Source organism: Diceros bicornis, chromosome 2 (assembly GCF_020826845.1).
Source record: "Diceros bicornis minor isolate mBicDic1 chromosome 2, mDicBic1.mat.cur, whole genome shotgun sequence".
Taxonomy (NCBI): Eukaryota; Metazoa; Chordata; class Mammalia; order Perissodactyla; family Rhinocerotidae; genus Diceros; species Diceros bicornis.
In genome coordinates, this window is record NC_080741.1 from 48683735 (window position 1) to 48696448 (window position 12714).

The 12714-nt window shown below is 47.9% G+C and overlaps 1 protein-coding gene across 5 annotated transcripts in view; it reads left to right on the plus strand.

The window, feature by feature from the left end:
* The window catches only part of KLHL18 (kelch like family member 18), a 51174-nt gene extending 38460 nt beyond the window's left edge, over nt 1-12714 (plus strand). For 4 of the 5 annotated variants that reach the window (XM_058557157.1, XM_058557185.1, XM_058557195.1 and 1 more), the window contains 5 exons: nt 897-1033; nt 2840-3077; nt 6902-7006; nt 8627-8738; nt 9456-12714. In XM_058557157.1, the coding sequence (XP_058413140.1) occupies nt 897-1033; nt 2840-3077; nt 6902-7006; nt 8627-8738; nt 9456-9842 (979 nt within the window). In that variant the 3' untranslated portion in view covers nt 9843-12714. The remainder of the gene's footprint in view (nt 1-896; nt 1034-2839; nt 3078-6901; nt 7007-8626; nt 8739-9455) is intronic. The other variant, XM_058557165.1, reaches the window with a different exon arrangement.

Sequence of the window (12714 nt, forward strand, 5' to 3'; positions counted from 1 at the left end):
GTAAACATTAGCATACTGGCCTCAGGTGGGTTTGCCATCTACAGTGATGGGCAAGGGGGAAACCTGTTTACCAGCACGAAAAACTTATCCAGAGTAGATCAATGCCAACATGGTACAGCGGAGCTACCAAAACAGGTCAGAAGATGGCTGCCCTATAGGAGGATTGTTATAAAAGTAGAGCAGCAGAGAAAGATGTTCATCCTTCTTCAAATTGCTTGTCATATTCACAACTGGTTCAGGAGGAAGTCAGTGGCTTGGTGCAAGCAATGTGAAGGTGTGTATCAGATAGGGGTGGAGGTGTGGCTGGAGATAGCTAAAACCTCGTGACGAGCAGTCTCAAGGGTGCTGTTGAGTTTAAACTTCATTCTCTAGGTAATGGGTAGTTATCAGAGGTTCTTAGAAAAACAGTTTGGACTGTAGTGTGGAGGGTGGAATGGAGGGGTGGGGCTGGAGGCAGGGAGCAGTCAGGAGCAGTTGGCTTTGCTGCCACAGTCCAGGTAAGAGATGGTTAATTGCAGGGTGTGAGCCACGGGGGTGGAAAGGAAGAGCTGGGGCTGAGTGGCAACAGGATGCAGGCTGCTTGTTGAACCTCCCCAAGGCCAGCTATTTAAGGCACAGCCCTGTTTTACTTCTGCCAGGTGAATGCCTGTTAGATGATATTCGTTCTGACTAAACTAGAGGAGGGCTCTACTCAGCTTGCCCCTTTAATTTTGAGCGTGTCTCAGTAGCTGTGTATGGTTTCCCCTGGACTCACCTGGGTTCTTGGAGACCCTGAGTTCTCTGAGAAACCTTCTAGGTTTCCCCTACAGTTGCGGGTGAGGGAGCCAGGCTCGGAAATACAAATGTAGACCAAGTGGGGAGAATACCTCCTCCTAGCATCTTGCACCTTATTCTAGGGACCTGGTAGACGAAGCAAAGGACTATCACCTCATGCCAGAGCGCCGGCCCCACCTGCCGGCCTTCAGAACTCGGCCTCGCTGCTGCACGTCCATCGCTGGGCTTATCTATGCCGTGGGGGGCCTCAACTCAGCAGGTATCTTGCAGCTCCCCTTTGCAGAGCTCTGTCTTGGACTCCGTGGAGGAAGAAGCACTGAACAACCTAGCCTGGCCCTCTGGTTCCTCTTGGTTGTGTGTCACTGCCCTTGTCCTTCTTGATTTTGTGTAATTGTTCTGCAGTTAGAGCATGTCAGATATTAATACCATTGGATTAGAATATCAGAGCTAAAGAGGCCTTTAGAAATCCTTGAGGCCTAGCCCCCTTACCTTACAGATGGGGAAATTGAGGCCCAGAGAACTTGAGCTACGTTAACACAAGTTGTTTTTTGGCAGAGCAAGGACTAGAACTCAGGTCCTGGTTCCTGAGCCAGCACTCTTTCCCTGATATCACATTGGCTATAGATTACTCAGCCCTGGATGAGGATATAGTCAGAGACCCACTCCTGTTACCAGGGTAATCACATTTGGTCCTATGGATCTCTGAGGTTAGACTGAGAATGTCACCATAAGAAGGAAGATTCTCCAAATACACAGTGTCTGCTGTTATCAGTAATACTTTTTACGCTTCACCTCTTACCTCCTGTGAAACACACACATGCTTTACGGCCTGTGTGTTATTGGTAGCTCTTGTATCATACAGTCATGTTTTCAGGAAAGCTCCGTGGGGACCCCTACCCTCCTTCCCCCCCAGGCACATTACAGGGCAGTAGAGATTTAGTAGAGAGGGCAATGTGGATGCCTGAATTTTTGCAGTACAATGGCACAGGGAGTTGTCACCTCTGATGTGAATGCATGGCCTTTTCACAGTGTCAGTCCAGGTTTGTGGGAGGTGGGGAGTTGGTGGGAAGTCCTGGGCACTTTTGTTTTTAATTGAAGGTTAATGAGAGGTGGGTAATAGTCTCTGCTGCTTGTTAACCATATGACCTGGAAAAGGTAACTCCTCAACTAGTAAATGCTGGAGTGCGCCAGGTGCTAAGTGCCCCAAAGCAGAATAAAACGGAGGGGGATTATTTTATTTGATCCAAAAAAAAAAACCTGATGAAAAAATTAGGGTTGGAATTATCGTTCCTCACTACTATGGCTACTATTTATTCAGCACTTAGTATGTTCTAGAACTATGCTAGGTGCTTTACCTATTATATCATTTCATCCTCATGGGAACTCTGCCATAGAAATTATTTCCATTTCACATGTGAGAACAGAAGATGGGGATACAAAGCAACTTGCCCAGGATCACCCACTAGTAAGTGAAAGTCAGCATTGGAACCCATGCCCCCTTCTCTGGGCGTGCCTCCTGCATTGGGGAAATAGTGTATCCAGTTGCCTTCATCTTTAGCTTTAAACAGGTGGAGTACCTCATTGCAACTTAAAACTGCCCTCTCTAGAAAGTAAATGCCTCCTGTCTGATTCTGATTTTCCTTAAAGAATTAGGTTTGAGGTTATATCGTGGCTGAAATTTCTTTCTTTTTTTTTTTGTGAGGAAGATCAGCTCTGAGCTAACATCCATGCCAATCCTCCTCTTTTTTTGCTGAGGAAGACTGGCCCTGGGCCAACATCTGTGCCTGTCTTCCTCCACTTTATGTGGGACGCCGCCACAGCGTGGCCTGACAAGCGGTGCCTCGGTGCGCGCCCGGGATCCGAACCCGGACTGCCAGCAGCCGAGCGTGCACACTTAACCGCTACGCCACGGGGTCGGCCCCTGTGGCCGAAATTTCTTAGTGGGCCCTTCTGGCTTGAGTAATTCTGTGGGAAGAGCTGATAGAATCAAGTCAAATGTTCCATGTAATCATTGTCCAGCAACTGTGATCTAAACGAGTGGTCTCATTTGTTTTAATTTGAGTAGCAAATTTTTATGCAGGTGATTCCCTGAATGTGGTGGAAGTGTTTGACCCCATCGCCAATCGCTGGGAGAAGTGCCATCCCATGACAACAGCCCGCAGCCGCGTCGGTGTGGCTGTCGTGAACGGTCTTCTCTATGCCATCGGGGGGTATGACGGCCAGCTCCGGCTGAGCACTGTAGAGGTCTACAACCCAGAGACGGACACATGGACCAGAGTGGGGAGCATGAATAGCAAGAGAAGGTATTCTGGAAGCCATTTGTGCAGCCCAAACATACACACTGAGCATCTGGGGAGCACCATGCTAGACAAGCAGACAAGCAGGGACACATAATAAAGTAAATACAAGCTCTGGCCTGGGAATTTCCTGCAGCCAGGCCAGCCACTGCCAGTACCTCCTGGAGCCAGCTCCCATCTGCTTAGAAGTAAAATCCCTGCCTTGTCCTTTGAAGAACTTGGGGAGATGTGACACGGACATGTGGAAGTTGTATTGTTATTTAAGTGCCAGATAAGGACTGAAAATGTGTATTATGGACGATTCGAGGAGGGAGAGAAACTGGACTGGAATGTCTGGAAGATTTCAGGGAAGAGGTAGGATTAAAGTTGAAACTTAAAGAATAAAGAGGATTTTTTTTTTTTTTTAAACACAGGCCATCCAGCAGCTCCTGGGTTTTCTTTTCTTTTTTTTTTTTTTTTGAGGAAGATTGGCCCTGAGCTAACATCTGTTACCAATCTTCCTCTTTTTCTTTTTTCTCCCCAAAGCCCCAGTACATAGTTGCATATCCTAGTTGTAGGTCTTTCTAGTTCCTCTATGTGGGACGGCACCTCAGCATGGCTTGATGAGCGGTGAGTAGGTCCGCGCCCAGGATCCAAACTGGCGAACCCGGGGCCGCCAAAGCGGAATGCACCAACTTAACCGCTGCACCACTGGGCCGACCCCAAGGAGGATTTTATTAGTGATAAAAGCAAACAGGAGGTGCTTTTCTTTGTACTTTCTTTCCCCCAGGATCCCTGCCACACATGTGCTTTCACTACCCAGAGAGTGTATGAACCATAGCAATGTTCTTTAATTCAGGGCCACCACATTCCCCCAGGCATGAGCACATAGGTGTTGGTGAGGTGGACGAAGTTTCTATGTCTCTTAACACATTGCAGCTACTTGTTTCCTCCATCACTTGCCTGCTCACATTTCCTCAATAAGAAGTGGGATTAGAGGACATCCAATTAGTGCCTCCATTTAGCCTTCTTAGTGCTAAAGTGACAGGCGACATCTTTCCTTACATCAGGCGTGTGGGGTATTTTTTTACATGGTTGGGCAGTGGGAGCTTTGGAGTGGGAGGGTGTAACTGGACAGGTTCTTCCATTCTTCTCTACCCTCAGTGAGGCCACACAGAAGAGTGGTTTCAAATGGCACTCTGAGGTTTCTCTTTGAGACTGACAGGAGAGGAAAGCAGCCCAAGGCCCCTACCTGTTTACCCAGAACAGCTCTGCATTTCTCTCTTTTACATATTGAGCTTCCTTGACATATGCCTAACTTTAGGGGATAGAAGTTAAATGAAATGTTTTTTTTTGTTTTTTTTTTTTTTTTTTGTGAGGAGATCAGCCCTGAGCTAACATCCGCCAATCCTCCTCTTTTTTTTTTTTGCTGAGGAAGACGGCCCTGGGCTAACATCGGTGCCCATCTTCCTCCACTTTATATGGGACGCCGCCACAGCATGGCTTACCAAGCAGTGCGTCGGTGCGCGCCCGGGATCCGAACCAGCGAACCCCGGGCCGCCGCAGCGGAGCGCGCGCACTTAACCGCTTGCGCCACCGGGTCGGCCCCTGAAATGTTTTTTTAAAGGGGCAGTTTGAAAACTCCTGGACTAGTTGCTCTTTAAGGCCCTTTCTGCTTTGTAATTCTGTGGTCTAAGTATTTGCCTTACAGACCCCTTTGTCTGGTCATGCTTTGAGTTTTCTACTTGTAAGATCTCATGGCTGCAAAAAAAAAAGATCAAGTGACTGCATGTGTGGTGAGGAAGAAGAGTCAGTTTGGAAGTCCTTTGCCACATAAAAGTGTCATGGCCATGATACACACGTTCCACGTTCAGCAGTGTTTGTGTGTGGCCTCGAGCCAAGAGGAATCTGCCTTTGTACCAATAAAACCAGATCCACAAATGGTCAAATTAGGTTCCTTTTGGAAGAAAAAAATATGTCTGTAAGATCTGCTCTTCCTGAGGCCATGAGCTAACACTCTCCTGGTTCCTTCCTCCCACCATCTCCACCTCAGTGCTTCCCTTTCCTGCTCCTTGGATACTCTGCAGCTTTCTATGGCCTCGAATGACTCATTGCTCCATATCCCCAACCATGAGTGCCTTTTTTGCGTTGACTGCAGTCAGTTGTTCTTCCTTGTGTGTCTGCTTTGGGCCAATGCCTTGCTTTGATGTCACAGGGTTTGGAGTGTTATCTGGGAAGAAAGTCCTCTGGGTGTTCCTTTCCCTCACTTGGTTAATACCCTGTTATTAGTAGCATGAGCCCAGCTCCATTTCATCCCCTTTAAATTACAGGCTACCTTAAAATGTTCTCAGTCACTTCTCTCCTGACATTCCACATGGCTCTCTATCCTGCCCATCAGTGACAGCCTCCTTTCTGCCATCGTCGTTCCTTCCCCTCTCTTCAGTCTTCCAGGCTGCTTCCATGGCACTTTCTCTCATGGACAATTCCAGTCTACACGGATCAGCATTTCCCTTCATCTCTTCACACTTGTCTTTACCACTTAGTTGATAGTTAATCACACAGTTTTGTGGCACCACTTAATTCTTTCTCATATTGTTGTTGAACTCCTGTATTATAACTTGTGTCTACTTCTAGAAGGATAGTGACATATCTAGTGAATTTGTGATCTTCCTACAGTCCTTCCCTAAGGCAAGTCCTTTTCCTCTTTCAGGCTGTTTCAGGGGGTCTGTTACCATGTCCCTCAAAGGGACATTATGTGGATCAGTTTGAAAACAGTGAATCGAGCAGCTCTGCATTTGTGTTTAATTTCTCAAGAAGCTTTGTGTAGAACAGATTATATGATTACACCAGACCCCTGAGTCTTTGACAGTGGGAGAGCTTGGCATGGTGAACAGCAGGGGAGTCAGGCTTGTCTCATTTTAATCCAAGCATGCCTCTGACTGGGTAGTCTCAAAAAGAGAGCCCAGCCTCCCTGAGGCATGGCTACTCCTCTGTACAGTGATGATGGTGATACTTCCTTGCAGGGTGTGGTGAGGGTGGAAAATAGCAAGCATAGAGTACCTGACACGTGTAGTATGCATAACAAACAGAAGCTGTTGCATCACCCACTAAGACAAATTACGGGCCACGCAGGCCCATTTATGTAATGAAAAGACATCTGTCAAACTTCATAATGAATTAAATGGGAAAATCAGGGTAACACAACAAACATATGCTGGGGGCCTGTTATGTACAAAGCACCACACTAACCACTGTCAGAGTCACACAGATGAGGACCCCTGTCTTCCAGGAGGTCCCCACTTGTTAAGAGGTGCCAGGTAGATTCCCATGAGGCCAGAATGTAGCACCTGTGGGCAGGAGCTTTGGCTTGTTCACCACTCTAATGCTAGTGCCTGGGACAGCATGCCTCCTGAGTGCCTAATGAAAATCTGATGAATGAGTGAGTGAGTGACCACAGGTGCTATCATAAAGAAGCTGCTCTGGGAGTGTGGGGTCGGGAGAGAGTAATTCTTGCTGAGAGATCCAGAACAGCTTTTTGAGAAGGACAGAGAGGAATTTGACTTGAGCTTTAAAGGTAAATTAGACCCTGAGCACGGCCAAGTGGAAGATGAGCATTTCAGACAGATCAAAGACTAAGAAGAAGTAGGGAAGGAGGTAACCTTCAGGGGGGTAGGAGGCAAGAGAAACCACAGGGCAGCTTCTTTCTCAATTTTATACCTTTACTTAGTCACATACCTGGGATTTAGGTCTTTTCTAGAGTCTTTGGTGGTTAGGTTTATTTCTCAGTGAGCATGAGAGGCTGCCCCAGGAAATCTGAGGCCCATCTGGGATGACAGCTCTGTCTGTTTCAGTGCCATGGGGACTGTCGTGCTGGACGGGCAGATCTACGTCTGTGGGGGCTATGATGGCAACTCTTCTCTCAACTCTGTGGAGACCTACTCACCTGAGACGGACAAGTAAGGACTCCAGCTCCCCTGGGGCAAATGGAGCTTGCTAAACAGAGAGTATAAAAAATTAGAACTGCAGTTTTTTATTTAAGCTTCTCAAGGATAGAGAATATCTTACCCTGTTAGCTCCTATAGTACCTTGCATATAATAGATAAATAAAAACCTTTGGTTAAATGAATGAATGATTAAATAAATTTTAGAAGCAAATAGTGTACATAGATACTTGGAAACATTTATTTAATGGTCTTAGCTAAATCAGCCCATTTTAATGGAAATGCAGAAGAAAGAGGATAAGAAATAGATGAACAGCATTTTCCAAAGTAGGATAGGTATGATTTGGGTAGGATATGATTTGGGGGGAAAAAAAGCAAGAAAAAAAGGTTATATGGTCAAATAAGCTTGGAAAACATTGAGATCTGTACCACCAGAGTCCTTATCTTTCCAATTAACATTTTAAAGGCTCTGAAAAATCTTGTGGGAGAGAAACCTAATTAACTTCATTTTTATATAACACCTATCACCATTTTGTGGAACACTCTGGAAAACACTGGCAAAGATAGCCCAAATTTTTCATTTCAGCATTTGAATCTTCTCATATTATGTAATAAAATATAAGCAAATTTTAGTTGAATGGATTCATCAGAATGTTTTTAAGTCACTGTTCCATTCACTTAACCAACTTACTGTGTATTGGACAGCAACCTGGGTATCTGAGATCCTTAAGTAGCACTCGGTCTGCTGGGGCCACAGGCCCGTCGTAATCAGCTACCCTAGAGGCCTGTGTCTGGAGCTCTTGGGCAGAGTAGGGAGCACCTTCATCTTCCCCACAGTGGCAAGAGGCAGGGTTGCAGAGATGTCTTCTGAGGGGAGACCCATCATGGATAGACAGTGGGAGATGTGCATCGTAAGCAGGGAGACAGCAAGGAGAGGCTCAGAGATTAAAAAAAACAGCGCTCAGTGTGATCAAAGAGCAGGCATGGGTGGCACGTGGCAGGAGGTGATGCAGGAAGGTAGATGAGGACCAGGTGGTAAAGAACCACATTAAGGAACTTGGGCTCTGCCTTAGAGGAAACAGTGAGAAGCCACTGGAGGGACATGCTGTGTGGGGTCAGGGTGGCCTGGTCTGAAAGCCAGGCCACCTGTAAGGAGGCTGTTATAATGGTCCGGGGAGAGGTCAGAGTTAGGGCAGCGGTAGTAAGGATGGGAACAAACAGTGACTAAGAGGCAAACCAGCAGGGACTTGTTGACCACAGGAATGTTGAGAATGAGGGAGAAAAGGATGTAAAAACACTGAGTTTATAAATACAGCAACTTGATAGCTGGTGATCCCATTAGCAAGACCAGGGAGTCTAGAGGAGGAGCAGATCTGTAAAAGAGAGAAGCCTTGTTTGGGACATGCTGATTTTGAGTGTTGGCAGAGAAGACCAGCTGTGGATCTGAGGCTTGGGTGAGAGGTGGCAGCCAGAGAGAGCCATCAGCAGAGGTGGTAGGAGAGGAGATAAGAGGTGGGGAGATTGTCCAGGCGAGAGGGAACACTGCACAGTTCACCCAAGCCCTTCTAAGCTGTCTTGGGAGGACAGCAACACCGAATCTCATGGCTCCCCTCCTACTTTGGCTCTTTCCTGAAGGTGGACAGTGGTGACCCCGATGAGCTCGAATCGCAGTGCTGCTGGGGTTACAGTCTTTGAGGGCAGGATATATGTGTCGGGTGGCCACGACGGTTTGCAGATCTTCAACAGTGTGAGTATGGGCTCCTCCCAGGCTAAGGGTACCTGCTCCTTCCATCTTGAAGAGTTAAAGGCAGTTCTTTGGAAAAAACTTCAGCCTTACCATTGCTGGCTAAAGCATCATCTAATGAGGTGTTGAGCCATCTGCTTTGTGCTCTGAAATTCTTTCAAGAATGGCGCCAGTATGCACAAAGGAGGGGCAGAGGTGCCACCCCTACCCTGATCCTGTTCAGTTCTCCATGGAATGCTGCCTGAGACCTGGTGAAATTCCTGCCCAAAGTAAGCTCAATTATATACAGTATAAATTTGCAAACAGTTGTGTTCTTCTGGATAATTTGTTTGCAATTGAATTTATTCTTTAAAAGTACCTCAACAGCCATTTAGTGGTGATTCCATAGTGTCAGTCAGTGCTGTGGTAGAACGTACTCTGCACAGATTTCAGGAAACCCCGCTCTCGTCCTGGCTCTGTCACTACATAGCAGTGCATCCTTGGGCACCTCCTTTGTTTCCTTAGATGTAAACAGAAAAGGTCAGATTAGGTGATCTCTCACACTCTCCCTATAAGCCCAAGAGCAGGTGTGCAGCTGAGAAAACTGGGCACAGAGCCAGAGCACATGCTGGCAGAGCTCCACGTCCCCAGGCCTGTCACTGGAGTCTGACGGCGTGTGGGCCACTGTGCCCTGCAAGGTCACCCTGTGGCCTGAGCTTTGGCCTTCTCTCCCCACTGCAGGTGGAGCACTACAACCACCACACGGCCACCTGGCACCTGGCAGCTGGCATGCTCAACAAGCGCTGCCGGCATGGAGCTGCCTCCTTGGGAAGCAAGATGTTTGTCTGTGGGGGCTACGACGGCTCTGGCTTCCTCAGCATCGCCGAGATGTACAGCTCTGTGGCAGACCAGTGGTCCCTGATAGTCCCCATGCACACACGCCGGAGTCGGGTCTCCCTGGTGGCCAGCTGTGGGCGTCTCTATGCTGTGGGGGGCTATGATGGACAGTCGAACTTAAGCTCGGTGGAGATGTATGACCCCGAGACGGACCGCTGGACATTTATGGCCCCCATGGCGTGTCATGAGGGAGGGGTCGGCGTGGGCTGCATCCCTCTCCTCACCATCTAAGGCAGAGGGTGGGATGTGGTGGGGTAGGGATCTGGTACAAACATAGGCACTTCCTTCCAGGGGCAGTCCCTCTCGGGAGAGGCGGTGGACCAGAAGAAGGGGTGAAATGTGAGCTTGCCGGAGGTACAGTTTTTCCAGGTGCTTAAGTCCTTCTCACTGTGCTGCCCTTGTGACCTTCAGGCCTAGGTCATCAAGATGCACAGCATAGGACAAGCCCCTCTGGGTCCTATAGCTGGTGACACGGGACTGCTTTGCTGGTCCACACATACACGGGCTCCATCCAAGCCCAGCTCCCACCTGCCACAGCTCTGTGGGCCGCCGGCTTGCAGAAGGCCTTCCATCTCACTTCTTCCTCGCCTGCTGTTCTCTAGCCAGGGGTCGGCCAGTTTGCCATGGGGTGGCTGCAGTGGCCAAGCCTGTTGGAAACTGGGGTGTGGCTGAGAGAGGGACACGCTCCAAGTGTTCTCACTGCCTGCGGTGATAACAGCCACAGCAATGTGCTAGTTGCACACAAGCACCTCCTTCTTCCATATTAGGGCACAGAGGATTTTTGACCTCAATGCTGGGTAACCAGGGAGAACAGAAGCTTTCCTATGTCTAATTTTGGGATTTCCATGAGGTCTTTTTCATCTTGTTGAGGAGTAACAGAAGAGAAAAAAAGATACTTGAAAGAAACTGAAGGAAATTTAAACAAACACTTGAAAGAAACTGGAAAGAAAAATACTTTTTTTTAAGTGAACATTTTTTGCAAGAAGAAAACATAAACGACACTAAAGGCAAGTATGTGTTTAAAAGGAAAAACCACCCAACGTGAAAAGGGCGGTATCCGCTCCCACATTCGGATCCCAGGGTCCTAAGGCCTCGCACAGCACTTGGGGTTCCCTCTGAGCCCCAGCGTGTCTGGAATCAGTGCAGTCTTGACTGGTCCTGTAGCAAGGTGCTCATGGGGTTTGTCTTCACACCCACCATCAGAGGACTTTTTTAATTGTAGGCTTAGTGAGTTGGCAGAATTACTGCCACTCCTCTAGGTGGGAGCTCCCAGCTTGTCACTGGAGGCTCCAGATGCCCCTGTGGTTACCTCCCACTGCCACATGGCACTCATTCAGATTCCCCATTCCCACTTTGATTCCTTCCTTATTAGACCAGCAGGAAACAGCAGGTCTGGCCAGATTCTCACTTGCCCATCTATCTGTCATTCTGGGATAGTTTTCCTCATTGTGAAGCTTCTGGGGCACATTGACCATTTGTACCTCTAGAACCTAACCAGGGACTTGGTCCTTCCACCAGCCATGGGCTGGCTTGGTCCAGTAACCTGGTCTACCCTGCCAGTCCACTACTCCTCCATCTACTCGCCAATTCCAGGGGTCTCGCCTCCCTCCAGCCCTTGCTAGACTGACCAGCAAGGTGGACCTTTACATTCAAGCAAAGCTGGCTTTATGATATAAAGAACTAAAGGCCGAAAGAATCTCTTCCTGCTGCAAAGAACAGATTTTATATTTCTTCCTTTGGATCTTAGAACATGACCTCTTGAAGAGACTTCATGCTCCTTCTTCCTCCTCCCTGGATGGGACCTTGATGTAGCACAGCGGGACCCAAACAGGAGGACACTTTCTATTACCAGTGCACTGGGCAGTGGGCTGTCCTTCAACTGCTGCTGCCAAAATCTGGTTTTATAAAATTCTTCCAGTGGAGACTAAAAGAGAATACAATTCCTTTAATGCAAGACTGGGTCTTAGGGTCCCAGTCTCTACCTGATTGGTCTCTTGTCCCTTGCTGCCTGCCTGGGGTGGCCTGAAAGCCTGTTCAGAAAGGCACAACGTGGAGCCTGAGACTTCTCTCCCACCCCAGGACTGTGAGGTTTACCAGTGTGTGCAATCACCATGTATCCAGAGGGAAGTACCTTTGTTACCTGCCACTTAGGAGCTGGGCCTCTGCTACACGCACTTGAAAATGATGTTTTTATTTTAAAAGACTCAACAATCTGATACAGTTTAGCATGGGATCAGGGTCCAGCTCTGGCATTTCTCACTTCCTCTTGGTTGGCCTGCAGAGGTAGAATCGGAAGGTGGTTGGGATCTGTGTTTCCTGTTAGAGAGAAGTCTGTCAGTACTCGTCTTATTATTATAAGCCTCTTTCTTCTGCGAATTTGAAGCAGCTCTGACGAGCCTGGATTGTGAAAGTGTTAAGAATCAGTCAGTGGGCCTCTCCAGGTCCTTAGGATCCCGGCCCCCATTTTGCTACTGGGGATGATAGATCATTTTCCGGTGGTCTACTGCTCTTGTAGTGGCCTTCCTAAGTCCACTCCCACCTCCTGGTGTAGAAGTTACACTGCTGCACCTGAGGTCAGTGTTTCCAAGTAGGATGAAGCCAGTGCTTGGTTCGGCTCTGAGCACAAGTGAGCAAACAGCAGCATTTTCACACTCTTCCCAGTTGGTTCCTCAGTCTAATAATGAATGAATGTTTGCAAATGGCTGGTCTGGCCCTTGGGTGTGGGAGCCTTTCCAATAGTACCGTGAAAGAAAGAGACATCACCCAAGGATACTGTGAATGTATAAGGAGGTAGGACAGATATTGTGCTCGGTGGGCCTTGGGATCTAGCCCAGCTCTGAGCAGAGGACTGTGGCATTCACTGTCCCTGGGCATTTCCCCTTCTTAGATAACACACAGAACTCTTCTGGGTTTCATCTGAGATCAAAGCCAGGATGGGAGCTGAAGACCAGCCTTTTGATTTGGCCACAGAGATGTGACTAGGTAGAAATTCTGCTCCTCCCCCCCAATTTGTTGTTTCCCAGAAAATCTTACTTCCTTTTATTTATAGAATGCATGTCTTTTGTGTTAAGAAACCAAAGAGAAATAAAGAATACACTCCTAA